This window comes from Phoca vitulina, unplaced genomic scaffold (assembly GCF_004348235.1).
Source record: "Phoca vitulina isolate PV1807 unplaced genomic scaffold, GSC_HSeal_1.0 scaffold28, whole genome shotgun sequence".
NCBI lineage: Eukaryota > Metazoa > Chordata > Mammalia > Carnivora > Phocidae > Phoca > Phoca vitulina.
The window spans coordinates 1,333,925-1,350,246 of record NW_022589731.1 but is presented as its reverse complement, the minus strand read 5'-3'; the positions used below and the strand labels follow the sequence as shown (position 1 = coordinate 1,350,246).

General features: G+C 45.7%; 1 protein-coding gene across 1 annotated transcript in view; it reads right to left on the bottom strand.

The window, feature by feature from the left end:
* Nucleotides 1-16,322, bottom strand: part of GBF1 (golgi brefeldin A resistant guanine nucleotide exchange factor 1) — a 117,304-nt gene that overhangs the window by 13,247 nt on the left and 87,735 nt on the right. The window contains 13 exon segments of the mRNA XM_032422953.1: nt 1,107-1,195; nt 1,524-1,664; nt 2,553-2,742; nt 2,972-3,166; nt 3,711-3,809; nt 4,148-4,359; nt 4,803-4,971; nt 5,502-5,725; nt 6,058-6,205; nt 9,732-9,786; nt 11,021-11,081; nt 11,594-11,702; nt 12,211-12,329. Of these exon segments, the coding sequence (XP_032278844.1) occupies nt 1,107-1,195; nt 1,524-1,664; nt 2,553-2,742; nt 2,972-3,166; nt 3,711-3,809; nt 4,148-4,359; nt 4,803-4,971; nt 5,502-5,725; nt 6,058-6,205; nt 9,732-9,786; nt 11,021-11,081; nt 11,594-11,702; nt 12,211-12,329 (1,811 nt within the window).

The window sequence follows — 16,322 nt, the reverse complement described above, 5'->3', positions numbered from 1 at the left end:
TAAAAATTGCACTATAAGAGGCACCTGGCTGACTCAGCGGATAGAACATGCAACTCCTGATCTCAGGGTTGTGAGTTCAAGCCCCACACTGGGCATGGAGCCTACTTAAAAGAAGAAGAAGAAGAAAAAGAAGCAGCAGCAGCAGCAGCAGCAGCAGCAGCAGCTGAGGAGCTCCTTTTCACTCATTTTCTGAGTTCTCAAGATGCAGCCCTTCTCCACCAACTTGGCAACCAGGAAAAAGTAGAAGAGAGACTAGAGAAGGTTCTCTTCTCTCCAGTTTTTTAAAAAAAATTTTATTTATTTGTCAGAGAGAGAGAGAGAGAGAGAGAGTGAGCGAGCACAAGCAGGGGGAGCAGCAGGCAGAGGGAGAAGCAGGCTCCCTGCCGATTAAGGAGCCCGATGCGGGACTCGATCCCAAGACCCTGGGATCATGACCTGAGCCGAAGGCAGACGCTTAACCAACTGAGCCCCCCAGGCGTCCCTCTTCTCTCGAGTTTTATAGCCATCCTGGCATCTGTTTATAGCCTAGCTTAGATTTCCCTTCTTTCTTCAGTTTTCCAACTTTTAAGGACAAAGTGAACTAACTGTGATGATAACTCAACTTTTTGTCTGTTGAGTCACAGCCCTGCAATCAAGGGGACACATAAACCAGTCATTTAGGCTGACCATAAGAGGAAGAAAGGGTTAAACAAAAGGTTTTCTGTGTTTAAAAAAATTTTTTTTTGAACTTTTCTAAAGCACCAGATAAATGTCGATTCCCTTACACTGCCAATCCTTACCCCAGAGCTCGAGATGACCAATAACCTCCAGCGACTCACATGATACCAGGTCCCAGGTTCTTGTTACCACCAGTAACAACTGGCTCTCACCCAGGGCAGCATTTGCCCAGGGGCACACAACAGGGTATGCCTAATTACATGGCTTAGAAGTGAAGGCTTTCAAAGGAGACTGGGTGGTTGCTGAAGTCCCAACAAATGCAAAGATTAGCCTTGGGAAACCGTCCAATGAGCTGCTAGACTCTCCCTTATCCTCTGGGACAGAAACCCTACAAAAGACACCCAGACAGAGGCAGGCAGAAGCTAAGTTCTGGGGATAGCCATACACACCTTCTTTTTGTTTTTAATTTCAATCAGTTCCCGTGGATCTGGCAGGAGACAGGAAAATCGAGGTGGCTTCCGGGTAAACTTTTTGTCAGCTAGGAATGGGAGATGGGAGGAAGAAAAGGAAAAACCCATAAGATCACTTTTACAATATAATGGCTTTTGGAAGGTTGCCAATATACTCTCTAGTGAAGAAGGAGAATGCCTCAGAAATTTTCTTGTCCTCATCAGTCTTCCATGTTCCTAGAAGTCCTATCTTCTAGGGCTCCAAACATTTTATTTCCTCTCTCCATGTTTGAGGGCATGGGTGAGCAGTCAAGGTTCAACTGCCTTAGGGTGTCTGTGCCCCCGCCCCCCTTCCCTCTGCTCTCCACCAGACCCTCCAGTTGAGGGGGCTGAGGATCATGGACACCCAGTACCCACCCCCAGAGTCAGAAGCTTCCTCCAGATCACTGCATCCTGGCTTCCCATGTTCTGCTGGCAGCCGCCCTCCGCCTGGCAGATGTAGGCCTGGGATGTCTGGGGCTATGCCTACAGGTTTCCCATCACTGGCTGTTCTTTCAGCTGGTAAGAGAGAAGAAAATAAATGAAGATGGGGTAGGAAATCAAGCAGAGCTGCAAGAGAAGTTATGTATTAGGCCAAGGAGATCTGGATAGGTCCCACACAGACCTACACAGGTCACCAGGCCTGAAGACAACAAACCTAAGCCCAAATAAGTAGTCACTGCCCCAGGTTAGTCAAGCATTAGATTCTATAATTTAATAGAGATTACCTAGTCCCCTTCTCTGATCTTCTGCAACCTCAGTCTCAAGGGGATGTCAGAGAAGATTAATCAGGGTGGAAGCAGATACTGGGAGTGGGGGAAGGTAGGACCTGGACCTTTCAGGAACAGAAATCCTATATCCTTTAATCTAGGTTCTCTTTTCTCCCCATAAAAAAATAATAATACTCCTATGTTGTATACCTGAAACTAATGTAACATTGTATTTTAACTATGCTTTATTTTATTAAAGATTTTATTTATTTCTTTTAGAAAGAGTATGTGCACACACACATGAGCAGGGGGAGAAGTAGAGGGAGAGGGATAAGCAGACTCCATGCTGAGCTCAGAGCCCAACGCAAGGCTTGATCTCACGACCCTGAGATCATGACCTGAGCCGATATTGAGTTGGTTACTTAACCAACTGAGCCACCCAGGTGCCCCTGTTAACTATACTTTAATTAAATAATAATAATTCTATAAGAAAGCCAAAGTGTGGAGGATAAGAAAAGGACAAGTCCATGAGTCTTGCTAATATGCCTGGCCAATGATTCAAACCACCAAACCCTGGAAACACAGAATTGGGAGAGCCCCCAGAGGAAGTGATATAATGGCTGGAGAGAGGATTCAGTGAGTAGAGAAGTGATAAGCATAGAACCCTGGGATCCTCAAAGAAAGAAATGCCTCTCACTATTGCTGGATTCTCGGGAGCCATCTACTGCCTCATAGCCAGGTCTGGCTGCTTCTTTCTTCTCTTGCTGGGTAAGATTGTTGAGGACTTTGGCCTGGCAATGGGCCTCAGTGCTGTCAATCACTGTCAACAGGGCATCAAGAGACAGGAGGTGTGTTGTATAGAGCTGACCAGACACAGGGAAGGCATTCTGGAAAGTAAACAGATCCAGTAGACTTGAGGTGAGAATACTTTACACTTTATCCTTTTCCAAAAACCCTGAAACCGCCTGTAACTTCTACATTGTCCTGAGAAAATGCCTTTCTTCTTCCTGTTCCCCAACTCTCAAGTGTTTCCCACCCCGCATATAGTATGCTCACTACCACCAGAGAGATTTCCTTAACAGAGCCTTTCTAGAGGCCAGTAATAATGCTCAGCACCTTGGACAGCAGCTTGGTGAGGTCTTCAAAGAGGTTCGAACAGTAGTAGTCACAATCATAGTTGATATAGAGCTCAGTGACAAAACTGGGGATGTGCCAGAGCTGCACAATGGCCTCCAGTGCCATCTCCTTCATCTCATAAGGCATTTTGGGGTTCTCCACAGTGATGATCTCCATGAGCTTTTTGATGTACATCTGGCAATAATCCAGTAATAGCCATTTGGGAGGGAAAGGATTCAAGATAGGAGAGAAAAATTAGACAGGTAAACCATTAAACACAAGAAGGAGAAGTCCAGCCAGGAGGCATGCATTAAGAGACCCTTAAAGGTATTCTATCCTCTTTGGCCTCCATGTTGGGGGAGGCCTGGCTCTCTACCTCACACCTCATCCAAAACAAGTTGCTATTGCCCCTCTTTGTGCTCTCTATGTGAGCCTGACCAGTTTGACTTGCTTGCCTGTGCTGCAGAAGAACTGCTAGGCAGAAAATCATACCCACTCATGGTGAGGTTGTCTACCAGTCCTCATATTTGGCTTCTCTCATTTTATAGCCAGCCTGTTTCCTCTGGGCTTCTTTAAATTTCTCCACCAAAGAGGCCAGCCAATGAACCAAACTATGGAGGCTAAAAGCACTGTCTACAGGAGCCCCTAAATCCCATCCCTGCAGAATGACAGAGCTGGCCCCGTTGAAGATGCCATACATCTTTTTTTTTTTTTCTTCTTCCAAGTTCAATACACTCACCTCCAATTGGAACTTGAGGTGCTCCCTCATGCTTTCAAACAGCAGGAAGCATACCCGCAGGGAAGCAGCATAAAGGTTGAGTCGCTCTACACTGAGTAGCTAGAGATCAGAGTAGGGTTAAATCATTAGCTTTCTGAACCTATGGCTCAACCAAGAGAAAAGCAGGAGAACAAACTGTGTGAGGCTGCCACTAAGGTCCTGTGCTCTAAGGGAACTCTGTATCTAGCCATTCCCGTATTTCTCTTTGGCTGCCAGAGTCCCCAGGGAACTAATAGTATCCTTCTGACAATGACCACTGGCCAACTGGGGAGGGAGGTTCTTTTCTGGATCCTATACTTTTTGCACCAATCAGCCAAATGTCCCTGTGCACTCTTGGTCCTTAAGAGACCCTGAAAAACAGCCAGGGGCTCAGAGCCCCTCTAGAAATCCAGTCTTACCTGCAGTAAGTGGCGGCACATCTCATCCTTGATGAGGCCCAGGAGGGTTTGGCACTGGGCTACAGGGGCTGATTCAAGAGCCACTGTCAGCAAATGCAGTCCCATGTGGATCATAACCTCTGAATTGTGGCGGTCGTGTGGATTGGTCAGGGAGATGAGGAAGCGGAAGAGCTCACGGATGCAGGGAAGACCACAGGGGACCAAAGCTGTACCTAGGGAAGGCCAGGAGTAAAGTGGGATTGCTAAGAAACAACTGGCTTGACAGCTTGGCCCAGCCTGCCCTGCATTATACAAGGCAATTTCAGATAAGTGATTTTCTTCAAGGAAAAAAAAAAGTTTTCTTTCTGGGGAGGTAAGAAGGTTACTCTCACTTATTGAAGGCAATCAGAATTGATGATCCTACCTTCTGTTAAAAGTCCCAAGCTTTCTATTCTTCCCTCTCACTTCCTACTGTCCACCAAAGTCCCTCTCTGTATAAGTTAGAGAAGGGCTCCATCCAAGCCAACAGTCCTCTGGCTTGATTCCATTTCCTGACCAGAAAATGGTCTAGAACCTGGACCAGAAGACACTTTGGGCCCAAGATGGTCTAGACTCAGGATGCTTAGTGGGCAGGATGGGGGAGGTGAACAGGCACAGCCTGCCTGAGAGAACTCACCTTCCTTCTGGGAGGACTGTGTAAAGCGCACACCCCGGGGATTGACGTAATCCATGTCATGGACAGAGGCAGAGTCAGAGTGGTCAGCAGGGGACGTGCACTCCTCTAACACTTCAGGGATGGATTCCACGGATGCTGACTGGGCCTTTTCCACATGGACCCCTTCCTGCTATGACCAGTAGCAGGGGGATAGGAAGAGGGATGAAACAAGAGCAACTTGGAACTTATTCCCCTGAAGTGCCTATGCTCCAAGTGTCTCTAATGGACTGCAGGTGTAGGGCCAGCTCAGTGGGCTTATGAATCAATGCAAGATGCAAGGTGGCTCAGGGCAGAGTATGATGAAAGACTCAGAATGCACCTCCTGAGGCATCAGTTGACCTAAAGTGACTAGAACTCTAGAGGCAACAGAGGCTCTCTTAGGCTTGGGGTTTAGATCATTACCTTCCAGACAAAGCTATGGCCATCTCCCTCACCTCTGCCAAGTACTACCTGTATGCATGACTTCATAAATCCCATGAGCTACCTCTCACAGTGAGTCTTGCTGTGGATTTTCTACACAGCACAGCTGATTCTAGGAAACAAGAAATAACCCCCTACCCAACCTTCTTTTGAGCCAAGGCCTGGACAAAGGATGCAAAGGATCAAGCCAATTCCCACAGGAGAAGACTAGAGAGGGGCCTTTAGAAATCAAAGCCATACCTGGGGGTCAGGCTGCTCAGGAACCCCTAGCTCACTGCTGCCAGGCTCTGTAGCTGTGCTATACCCTGGAGAGCCAGGTTGTTCCAGGTCAGTAAGGTCCTCCTTGGAGGTGGTCTGGGAGGAGAACTCCAGGCCACTGTCTGTAGAGGGGCTGACCACCGCTGAGGCAGCTTCTGAACTTGCAGAGGAGATGGGAGTGGGCACATCAATGAAGGGCATGCCCCCTGCCAAGCAAAGTAAGTAAGGCTTGAAGATGAGAGACTCTGTGCAAAACACATACCCTCCATGGCACCAGGGGCTCTGTTTCCTAGACTGCATAATAATCTCAGTAAACGATGGTCTCTAAAGTAGTCAGAGTTCCTCTGGAAGGAGAACAACCTTAAGTCACTGCAGAATTGCTAAATGGTCACAGTCTGAACAGACCTGGAGTTTTCCTTTTTGCACTTAGCAGAAAGACCAAAGCCCCTCAATTGGCTGGTTTACAATATTAAAATCCCCAAGAGAGGAGGGACATTTTCTTCTATCCTAATCAGGGGAAGCAACCCAGGGCACTCACCTGTGGGGTTAGAGGATAAGGTAGTTCCATTGGGGGTGGGCAGCTCTGAACCTGATGTGACTTTGGTCATATGGCGCAGGGGCCGGGGGGATCTCTTCTGTTTCTTCCACTTGGATGAATCACTCATGCCTCCTGCTCTCATTTTCAGCTGGAAATAGAATACCTCATTAGCATTGGTATTCAAACTAAGATTCTTTCCCTAGAAATCTCCCTTCTTTTATTCCTACTGGTCCCTAGAAAACAGACTATATGTCACATTTGTGCTAAAGGAAAAATCTAGACCATCAGAGCACATTCCTACTCCTCTAACCTGGCTTCTACATCTGCCACTTCACAGATCAGCCTGGCAGCCTCCTAAACATTCTACTTTTAGGCTGATCACACATTACTCTGCTTCCCTGAGTCCTGGGTGGCAATCCTAAGTCCTGTAGATGGTGCCCTCTTGTAGAAAGGGTGAGGGCAGAGGCTCCTTTGCCCGAAGCTTCAGATCTACAGGTCCTGGATTCCTGGGCTTTGTTCAACTACCTGTAGCACAGCCTCCTACTCCAACTATGGTTCTCTCAACTATGAGAGTCTACACTTTCCCTGTCACACTCAGCTTTCCCACTGCTTCGTGAACTGGGCCTAGATTCTAAACATATTCCTGGCTCTCTGAAATTTTTGCATCAGATTGGTCAAAGGCTCATTCCTTGGAGTTAAGGAAGGAGTGGTATCCCAGCCGATTTGTGGAGTTAAGGATGGAGGGTCATGTCATGCTGCTGTTCTGCTCTCTACTGCTCCCAATTTTGGTACATCATTGAGACCTGTCCTTCTCACTGTTGGGTCTTTCTAGATGCAATTTTATGTTTTCAAGTGGTAAGGCTACTGATTTCTTGGACCCTTGCTCTATTCCATTTCCTTCTCTCCTGCTGTATTTCCATTTCTCCTATAGCTTCCTTTTAGTCACAAAGGAAAATCTCTAAAACCTATTGTGGGAACTATTCTGAGATATAAGTTTTTATGTATTTTCTCCACCCTAAGCTCACAGCTACTTTGTTTAGGCCCATTTCATTTTCCTGGTCTTGATGCCTTCTGTTAGGGTTTGAAACCAGTCCCTCTACAGTTATACCATACTATTCCTAGACTGATGGACCATCCCTGGACTGGGCAACAGTAATGGTCCAGGAACCATCAGAATGCCTCTAAGAAAGTAGAAGCATTCTTCCTCCCTGCCTCTTTCTAAAGGCTGAATATACCCATGCTATCCTTCGCCTGTTCGATTCCTTCTAGTATTTGGAGGATAGGCCTCCTTCCTCAACCTCTCCAAGCCCTCCCGAACATGGGTAACCACTGATCCTTTGCTTAGAAACCACATAATTCTTCCTTCCTTACCAATAGCTCCACCCAGAAAGGAAAGAGGTCCAAGAGTTGAGCCCTGCACCCAGCTCTTACTAACACAGCAACAGCCTCACACTGGATTTACACTTCTTGTCCTCCCATCTCCAAAATGCCTATAGTAAAATGCCTAGCATGGAGCTTCAAGTGCTCTGAGCACTGTGGCTACACAGGAACCAGGGTGCTCTCTCCAGTAACCACTGAAGCTCATCTGTAGCAAGTTCATGGTAAAAAGAATGTTCTGGGAGTAAGAGTCAGCCAAATATACAGTCAAGAAGCTCAAGAGATCAATGAGAGAAAACAAGAACCTCCTGAGTTTATCAGCAATTGTTACTGAGGTCCAAAAAGTACTAACATCTGGATCCACTTTTGTGAGCTATCTTCTCTCTAGGTGGCCTCCCAATTTCAGGAACTCTAGGTGGTTCTACTTCCACTGAGAAGCCACTCACTCATTGAGATTCGTTCCTACACTAGGATTAGTCCTTCCTGTTTCCTTTTCTAACCTCTGCAAAGCTAGCTCCAACGTGATCATTTCAATTAGTATTCTCTGTCTCCTGGCCTGTCTCTCTGTCTCACAAATGCCTCAGCCCTTAAAAAGTACAGTTATGCTCCATTGTCCTAAGGTTCTAAGGTTGGGGCTGGGCAGTAGGTGTTCATGGAACCCTACAACACCTTATCCATATAACTGTATTTCCAAAGGGCAGTATAAGCTTTACAAAGAAAGATCCTAGGTTAATAATCATGGCAAAATGCTGGGAAGCTACTAAAGAGAAATGCAACTTGTGATGAGTCAAGCACACAAATGAAAACTGACACAACTCATGCAAACAGAATGCAGGCCTATGGACCGTCTAGCTAGGTGTACAGACACACAGTTCTTTTTATCTTCAATGACCTGGGCTATCCAGCTCCTTCCCATCCATCTAGAGTCCTAAATCTTGGAATAAGTCCTTTAATGTTAACTAAGAAAAAAAAGAACCCAACTAGATGGATTTTCCTTTCCCTCCTAACCCAGTTCAAGTGTCCAAGTAGAGTCAAGACTGTGCTTAAGCTCCATATGCCGGCTCTGAGACAGGAGAGGGTAGAAGGGGTAAGGGCCTTGCTTAGAGGTCGCTCACAGCTCCCCTAGAAATGGTAGATATTAAACCTCCTACCAAGATGTCAGCAGGACCCAGGCCCTCTACCTAGGCTCACTACATGATGTATCACCAGTTCAAAGCTTCCTTCTGCCTCCAGGCAACCAAATGCCCCAGGAAAATTCCCAACACTGCAAAGCTACAAACACATGCAACACTTCCAAAGCCATGCCGTGTTACTAGGGAGGGGTAAGTTGTGCTTTGCACAATGGAAATGGGACCCAGATGTTATATATACATATACGTATATACATATATATATGTGTGTGTGTGTGTATATATATATATATAATAAACATTTAAATAAATTAAAAGGAGGAAAGGAGAGGGAGAGGGAGAGAGACCTTGAGGTTCTTAAAGAGTAGTACCCTCTCTAACTGGTTCAGGGCTTTGGTCTGCTCCCCACTACTTAGCTCCAGTTTGTTGAGGAGACATGGAGAAATCTGTGAAAGACAGGCAAATGAATGATTTAAACAAAGTGACATAAACTCAGACACACGCCAACAGGGGGCAGAGGGCAGGAATGGGGATGGATGGCTAGGGAGAAGGAAGGTCAGGTGCATGTACAAAACAGCCAAGGGTCATCTCCATGGGCAGAACCTCTTAGGGCTGCAAGTAGAATCATCAGAGGCCTGTGAAGTCCAGGACTTCAGTTCAAGATAGAAAGAGCCCATTCTTCCGACCACCATTCTTCTAGCAGTTTGAGAACCTTCTGATCTAGAGTCAGGCTTGATTTGTCTCATCAACAGAGACTAGTGCAAGTGTGAGCCCAGTCTAATCCAGCATTAGGGTGGAACTTAGGGCATAGGGTCCTCAGGCCTCCTACCTGCCAACAAGGCTGGGCCTTGTGGGGATGGTAGGACGTTCACCTTTATCAACATACATTTTTATCGCAACCTGATCGGCCTCACCAAGATTCTGTGAAGGACTGGCTCACCAGCTTATGTGTTGGATCAACAAAGACAGGCTGGGAAGGAAAGGTTGGGGAAGAAGAGGTATCTGGGGAAAAATAAATTTCTCACTAAAGGAGTGACAGCTATTTCTAGATTCCAAGCAGACCTGTAAAGGCAAAAGCATGTTTTTGCTAAGCAAGGGTACCCAGGAAAATCCCCATAGCACTGAAGTTGGGAGACCAAGGTTTGGATGAGGGACAGCAGGTCATACCTTCTTCATGTTGGTCCCCATATAGTTCTTGGGTTCTTCTTTAAACTGAGGTAACCTATAAGACAGAGAATCCCATGGACTATCATTAGGGATAATAACAAATCTCCCCTGCATGCCAGCCATAGTCCAAAGATGCTCTGGGCAGAGCATGCCCTGTCTCTTAGGAAAAGCTAGGAAGAGAAGCAGCTTTTTGAGAGCCTCATCAAAGGAAGAAATTGGGGGCCTTACAACACTTTCTTAAAAAGAAGGTAGTCACCAGGGCAAGGTGACTAAGTGCCCTTGGAGTATGGTGGCTCTTTTCATCCTAAACTGACTCCTTCCTACTTGTGTTTACCTGACAAGTATTGATGAACGCCACAAGATGGGGAAGAGGGCAGTCCATCAAAACCCTAGGAGACTGGGCAAAGAGTGAGGAGTTAAAGGTAGGTTGAGTTTTGAAACCAATAAATCTGAGCCTGAGGAGTAAGAACACTGCAGCAGGGCCCAGGGGCAGATCTGGTCTGTAGATAGTAAGAATTATTACTTATAGATTTGAGAGCAAAATGAAATCCCATGGGGAAGTTTTTTTGTTTTTTAACTAGACTATTTTTTAGAGCAATTTTAGGTTCATAGCAAAATTGAGCAGAAGGTACATTGATTTCCCATATAATCCCAGCCCCCACAGATGCATAACCATCCCCATTATTAATATCACCTAAGGAGCCTTTAAAGCCCTTGCCTCAGTCAGCTCTTCTCAAAATCATTCTATTGAAAAAAGGTATAGGAAACAGGCAGTTAGGCATAGTATGAAAAGGCCTCCTAGGCCCTAAACTGAGGGCCTTGACTAGGGTAACCAGTGGTCCTGGGGTGCCAGAGACTGAAGGGTTTGCAGGGATGCAGGACTTTCAGTGCTAAAATCGGGACAGTCTGGGTAAACAAGGTTGTCACCCTAGCCTTGGTCCTTCCTCACAGAGCTCAGCACCCTATTCCAGGCTCCCTTGAATTTCGCTTCCTTTATGGATTCCCTTTCCCAGCTGCTACCTGCACAGAAACAGACACAAGTTTGGGAAGCAGAACAAGGTCTGTCAGCCTAGATCAAATAACCCTCTGCCTCCCCCTGAGGCCAAGCCAGCTCCCTCCTCCTTCTCCCTTGTTCAGTAACCCTGGATCCAGGGAACTACCCCCATCCAAAATCCCAGTGGCCCCTGAAGTGGCTGTAGGGTTGGCCAGGTCCCTGAAGTGGCTGTGTGGAAGCAGGCAGGCTCAAGAGGCCTGGGCAGCCGGGCTGAAGCAAACAGCAGCAGGTTTACCTTGTGAAGAGCAGCTGCACCATGTCTACGAGAGTGTGCTCTGCGGATTTTCTCAATAACTCTGCACAGGCAAAAACAAATAACACAGGTGTCATTACTTGCTGTGCTATTATCAGGAGACTTCTCAGAGCAGACTCCCCTCCAAACCTTGTTTACTAAGGATTATGCCAAACTTATTAAAACCAGCTCCAGCTCAGCCTGGCAGCCACAACTGCACTAGCCCACTAGATGGCACTACTGAGTCAGGAGAAAAAAAGGAGGGGGCACAATGATGTGTTTTCATGGGCTGCAGGCTAGTGTCAATCCCAGAAACCCCAAGGGAGGAAGATTTGGTGCCTGGGCTGAGTCAGTCGGGGATCTATCCCAGTTCCTGCCCTGGCACAATGAACTAAGGTCTCTATTCTGCTGTACAATAATCAAGTAAAGACTTCGAGATCCCTATGGCTCCACAAGGTAGGTGATGGAGAAGTCCTGAGTTTTCTACCTCTCTGGGGTTCAGAGACAGCATCCTATATTTATACTCATGGACACTGGCCCTAGAAATGAGGACAGGCCCAATATTCAAGCACCTACCACTGAGCCTCATTTCGAAGCAGATCCGGAAGCAAGACTGCATAATTTCACATACAGATTCATTGGTTAGGTGGGCACCAGCTGGGGTCAGCAACAGAGTCCGCAGCACCTAACCAGGAAGAAAGAGGAGATACAGTGATAAATAAAGCAGGCTGGGTAAAGTGGGGTGCACCTGAGGGGAGAGAAGCTGCCTCCTGTTCCTCTAGTCTCCTATGGAAGCACTCAGGGGTGAGAAAGAGAGGTTAGCAAGAATGCTGACCTCACTTCAGTTTGGTAGGGGGCATCTCCCAGGAGCTTGTCTTGGGAACTGTGCTCATTCCAGCCCTAGCCCACAAGCCCAACAGATGGACGGCAGATATGGTCTGCCAGAGGTACATGTGTATTAAGGGCTTCCGGTATCTGATATCAATTCATTTAAAGCTCTTAATGATTTCCTTAGAAGAAGCTTTTACTTTGGGTACCCGAGCTACTTGTTTGGAAACAAAGTAGCTCCCTAAGCCCCAGTGGAGTCAAAACACAGTTTCATGCTGCCTGCAGACTTGGGTAAGGATTGGGTAAGGAGAGCTGACAGCACCAGCTCCTGGCCATCAGCCTAATTGCTCTTCCCCTCCATTTACCTGAAGGATTTTCATCAGGACAACCTCATCGCTGGCAGGATCTGTGCCCACAAAACGGGCGTGGGTGACAGCATCTGCCATGTTCTCCATGCCCTCTGCTGTGCCCTCATGAGTGGGATCTGCTCCAACAAAAAAAGAGAAGACTAAATGGTACAGAGAGGAGAGACAGAAAAGGCAAGATATCCTGTATAGGATTTTGTTTTTCTCCTCTCCAATTTCCTAACCCATGGCTACTTAAGCTACCTGAGAATTGTGCCCATAACTGGTTTTAAAAAGCTCCTCAGCACAAATCCCACTGTGTTAAACAGTGGTTCTCAAACTTAAGAATATATCAGAATCACTCAGAAAACTTGTTAAAAATACAAATTGCTGAGCCTGCTCTGAGAACTTCTGAATTAGTGGGGCCTGAGAATCTGCATTTCTAACAAGATCCCAGGAGGATTTAATGCTGCTGGTCAGGGGGATCATACTTTGGAATCACTGGTGTAAAGCTACTCATTTCATAAGGAAGGGCCTAGAAATACGAGTTTTTGGCCCACAACAAGGGCCAAATAGGGCCAGACCTTTGAACACCAAGATTGTAGCCTTTCTCTGTTCATGTGTTCTCTTTCAACACATCTCTCTCTGGTTGCTTTTAGAGTTTTGTGTTCAGGTGCAAGTGAGGCTGGGGAGTAGGGCAAAGAAATGGACAGTCACTGCTGCCAATACTTAAACCTGGGTGCCACATTACAACAAATCAGAGACCTCTTCCTGCTTTGGTTTCATTTTTATTTAAAACAATATGACACAAAACAAGAATCATTTTACCAGCTTAACTAAACAAGCATTAGAAGAGAAAGGGGACAAACTAAACAGGACTGGAGGCTGGCTGACTGGGGAGCAGGAGGAAGAGAGAATTTCAATAGTGAATAAGAAGAGGGGAGAAGCTAGCTCAGCCAACCAGCACCATGCTGGAAACTAACACAAATGCTGCCAATGGGGAAACTGCTCCCATTCATGTGTTAAATATACACAAGGAGAGCCAAAGAAGCGGCCTCTATCAAGGCCTACAAGGGTCCCGCAGAACTGCCTGGATTATCCTTGAAAGGGAAACATAAGTAGGAAAAAAAAGGCAGGGACAAGACAAAGCTTTGCAAGTGACAGAAAAAGTTGCTCCAGAGGGGGCATGGTATAATACAGGAGCACCTTCTAGTATTAAGAGGTGAGAATTAAAAGAAATCTTATCATTTTCTTTTTCCTGGTACCTGAAATTAAGAGTTCCTGAGCCTAAGTTCAGGGGGATAGTTGAGAAACCAGAACATTTCCCTTGCAACAATGAGCCTGAAGACTTTCATTAATTATAAGTGGTTTTCATTTTTCTCTTCTGTCCTAGTTCCTCTCTGACACCTGGCCAAAGACTCAATTTGTTCTTACAGCATGCCCCTACTCAGCATCAGGAGTGGTTACTTAGAGGTCATGCAGAAGGAAGCCAATTTCATGATGATACATAGTATACGGGTGACCCAGCTCTTTCTATCACCCCAACTCTCCATGTTTCTCCCATTTGACTCAGAAAATCCTATACTCTGAAGGCCCTTGGCCTGAGTCTTCTCTCACAGCCCCGTCTGACCGTCTTTATTCAGGCCTCCAGGGTCCACAGCAGGACCTTTCCTCGCACAGGAAATCCAGGTCCTCAGTGTTGTGTGGTGTTTCAGAGTTCAGTGAAGGGCAGCTTTGCTCCCACCTCACAAGGCTCCTAGGGGTCTATTTCTTCCCCTCTTTCAGTCATCTCCCTTGTTAAAGTAGTTTAACTGATCTCTTTGTAGCTCTTATCCTCTGAGCCTGAATGAAGTAGTAAAGTTAATCTTCTAAAAAGGCAGGTAAGAGTGACAGGTCTTTAGCACTACAGGCACAGCCTGCCAGGCGATCAGTGGCACAAATCCTGGTCTGGCAGCTGTGTGGGGCCAAACAAAAGGCTGATCCTTGGAGTAGGACCTAAAATAATCCTGGAAGCCTTGGGTCACAGGATTGAAGGGTAAGGGATATTTCTTCTAGGATAGCCTAAATAAAAGATTGTTTGGCTTGGGCTCACTTAGCAGAACTTGTCTTCCCCAGAACCCCTTCCTTAGAATGTCCCCCTTTCCTGGCCACTCTGGAGCAGAATGCAGGGAAATTTGCCAATCTCAACTCCTTTGCCTTCTGGCTTTCATATACTCCTTCCTTCTCCCTTTCTGATGCCCACTGCAATCACCACCTCCAGCATTCTCTTTTCCCACCACAGGAAACTCCAATGACCAGATGGCCTGAGGTCTCCAATGACAAGCTTGTCTGCCAAGCCCAGGAAGGGGAGAGAGTAACACTGACGAGAGCAAAGGGAAGAAGCACAGGGTGTGGTGGCTGGAGGCTGTGGAGAGAGATGACCTGCAGGTGGTGCTCAGGGTAAGGCTGGAAATAGCTGGGCCTGATTTTTGCTTAGGAAAAGTATGAAGTTAGGACTAGGGTGCCTAGACAGGCTTATGCACCTCTTTGGAACCTAGCTGGCATCTAGGATTTCTGCTAAGGGTCCTGAATGCTTCAGCTAAGCAAATCCCACTTTCTAGAAAAGATAAAGGGTTTTCTTGCCCTGAACTGAAGGCCATTTTTTTTTCCTGGCTAGCTACAGCCTGAGCTGTCTCTTTTCTTGTCTCCTTACTTAGAAACAAAGACAGCTGCCTGTTTTCTATGTTCTCACCCTTGCACATGGGCTAGCAATAGGGGAAAAGGAATTCAGGATCCTGAGTGACAAGACCAACTAAAAAGGAATCCAAAAAAGACAGCATAAACAAATTCAGAGATAATAGACTAGATAAAATATTTGGGCTAGACTGGGAGAAAATATTTGTAGTACTATGATAGACAATGGGTTAATATCCCCACTATACAAAGAACTCCTACAAATTAATAAGAAAAACAAAACAACTCAGTAAGAGGAAAAGGAGTTGTTCAAATGTTTAACTTAAAAAAAATTAAAAACAATAAAATAACAGTTTTCACCCATCGAATTAGCAAAAATAAAGAATATTGCTAATATTCAGTGCTGGTGACAGGGTGGGGAAATGGAAATTCTCAAACATTGGAAGTATAAATACTATAATCTTCTGGGAAAGCAAGCTGGTAGTACCTATGAAAATATAATATGCACATGGCCATTAATCCAAAAATTTCAAGTACAGGAATCTGTCATACAAAGGAAAATTAATAAATAAGGAGATATAAGCAAGAATGCTTATTTCAGCATTATTTATAGTGGCTCAAAATAGGAAACCTAAATATTAAATATTAATAAGAGATCTTTTAAAAAGGATTTTATTTATTTGAAAGAATGCACACATGAGCGGGGGGGCGGGGTGGCTGGAAGGGGAGAGGGAGAAGCAGACTCTGCAGAGAACATGGGGATCCATATGGGGCTTGATCCCAGGACCCTGGGATCATGACCTGAGCTGAAGACAGACGCTTAACCAACTGAGCCACCCAGAAAGACTGATGTTGTATCTATACGATGGAAATTACACAGCTTTACTAAGAAGAAAAAAATCCTACCAGAGGCTGAGGGGAAGGGAAATAGTGTATTGTTCCCTAATGATTAGAGTTTCTTCTGGGGTGAAAAAGTTTGGGAAACAAATGGTGGTGGATGATTGTACAACACCATGAATGTAATTAATGCCACTGAATTATATACTTAAAAATTATTAAAATGACAATTTTTATATTATATATATCTTACCTAATAAAAGAAAAATGTACAAACTTCGAGTTACAAGATACATAAGTTCTGGGCATGTAATGAATAACATTGTAGCTATAGTTAAAAATAATACATTGTAGGGGCGCCTGGGTGGCTCAGTGGTTAAGCGTCTGCCTTCGGCTCAGGTCATGATCCCAGGGTCCTGGGCTCAAGTCCAGCATCAGGCTCCCTGCTTGGTGGGGAGTCTGCTTCTCCCTCTCCCTCTGCCTCTGCTTGTGTGCTCTCTCTCTCTCCTTCTCTGTCAAATGAATAAATAAAATCTTAAAAAAAAAAAATACTACATTGTATATTTGAAAGTTGCTAAGAGTAGATCTTAAAAGTCCTCATCACAAGAAAAAAAATTTGAAAC